Here is a 1392-nt window from a genome sequence, read left to right on the forward strand (position 1 = left end):
CCCTCCCCCTCCTCCCGCTCCTCCTCGTCCGCGTCCATCGGCTCCGCGCCGTCCTCCCCGCCCGCTGCCGCCCGCCGCCTCCCGCCGTCACCGCCGCCGCCAGGCTCGTCCTCCGCGGCCGCCAGGTTCTTCGCGAGCATCTTGGAGTATGCCTCGGTCTGGCCGACGATCAGGTCCAGGTGCTGGTCAAGGACCTGTTGGCGGTCCAGGTTGACCGGGTCAAACGCGGTCAACAACACGACAGAACCGCAAAAGGCGGCGGCGAATGGCTGAACGGCCATGCGCACGGCGACGTGTGACGCGTCAGGCGCTGCATCACAGCGGGCAACGGCTCGTCCGCGGCCCCCCAGCCGCGGCGCGGATCGGGGGCCCCGCGGCCGCCGCACCTGGCGCTTGCGCTCCTGCACCGCGACGTAGAGCTTGTAGCTGACCACACGCTCCGCCTTGGCCCAGAACGCGCCCACCTGCGAGCGATAATACGGAACCGGCGTCGGCGCCGGCGCCGCGTGGGCGCACGCTCTCCCCGTCCTATCCCCCCAAACCCGCCCTGGGCACACGCGCGCCGCCCGCTTGCGCGGAGCCGCCGCCGCCGCCGCCGCCGCCACAACGCGCGGCTGCCTCGCCTCAGCCCCCTGCCTGCCACTGTCCACGTGCCCCCGTCGCTCCTGCTCTCCCCCCCCCCCACTCCGCCCACAACCCTGCGCCCCCACCTGCTGCGCGATCCACTTGGCCTTGTCCCTGATGCGCTTCTCCTCATCCTGCGCCTTGACCACCTTGCGGCTGTCCAGGTCCAGGCGGCTCTTCTTGACGCCGTCAACCAGGCGCTTCGCAAAGCCCACCTTGAACTTGCGCTCCCTTTTGGGGCGGGGGTGGGGTCGGCGGGAGGGCGGCGCCGAGTACATGCCAGCGCGCACGAGGCCTGACCCATGGTTCGGCAATGCATGGATGCCAGCTCGCCAAGCAGGACGGGCCCCTGCCCGGCCGGCGCCCCGGACCGGCAAGCAGGCTTTGCACCCCCCCTCCCAGTAGGCAGGCCAGAAAGGCGGCTGCGGCGCCGCTGCCTCCCACGGGGACCCTGTGCTGCGCGCAAGTCCAGACAATGCGAGTCGTGCAAGCCACCCCTCAACACAGCTGCACCGCGGCAGCGGCCGCCCACCGCGCGAACTCGTCGGCCATCCATTTCATCTCCGCCATGAGTGTGTCCCAGTGCGTCTTGTTGAACCGCGGCGGCTCCCGCACAGACGCCATCCTCGCACCCGAGCGCCCGGCCGCGATCGCGGCTGCGTGCGCGAGCACGGCGACCTGCCGCTCCTTTGGCAGGTCTGCCGCCGACGGCCCCTGCGCGCGCCGCGCCGCCTCCGAGGCCAGGAGGGCGATCTCCGATGCCGGCAC

General features: G+C 72.4%; 1 protein-coding gene across 1 annotated transcript in view; it reads right to left on the bottom strand.

Annotated features, from left to right (window-relative positions):
• MNEG_14899 (Snf2-related CREBBP activator protein) overlaps window positions 1-902 on the bottom strand; it is a gene marked incomplete at both ends in the record, with an annotated part of 4189 nt that extends 3287 nt beyond the window's left edge. Inside the window, 2 exons of the mRNA XM_014036630.1 lie at window positions 387-464; window positions 711-902. Coding sequence (XP_013892084.1) covers window positions 387-464; window positions 711-902 — 270 coding nt within the window. The remainder of the gene's footprint in view (window positions 1-386; window positions 465-710) is intronic.
• Window positions 903-1392: the final 490 nt, after the last annotated feature.

The sequence above is a fragment of the Monoraphidium neglectum genome, assembly GCF_000611645.1.
Source record: "Monoraphidium neglectum strain SAG 48.87 unplaced genomic scaffold scaffold04862, whole genome shotgun sequence".
NCBI classification, from domain to species: domain Eukaryota; kingdom Viridiplantae; phylum Chlorophyta; class Chlorophyceae; order Sphaeropleales; family Selenastraceae; genus Monoraphidium; species Monoraphidium neglectum.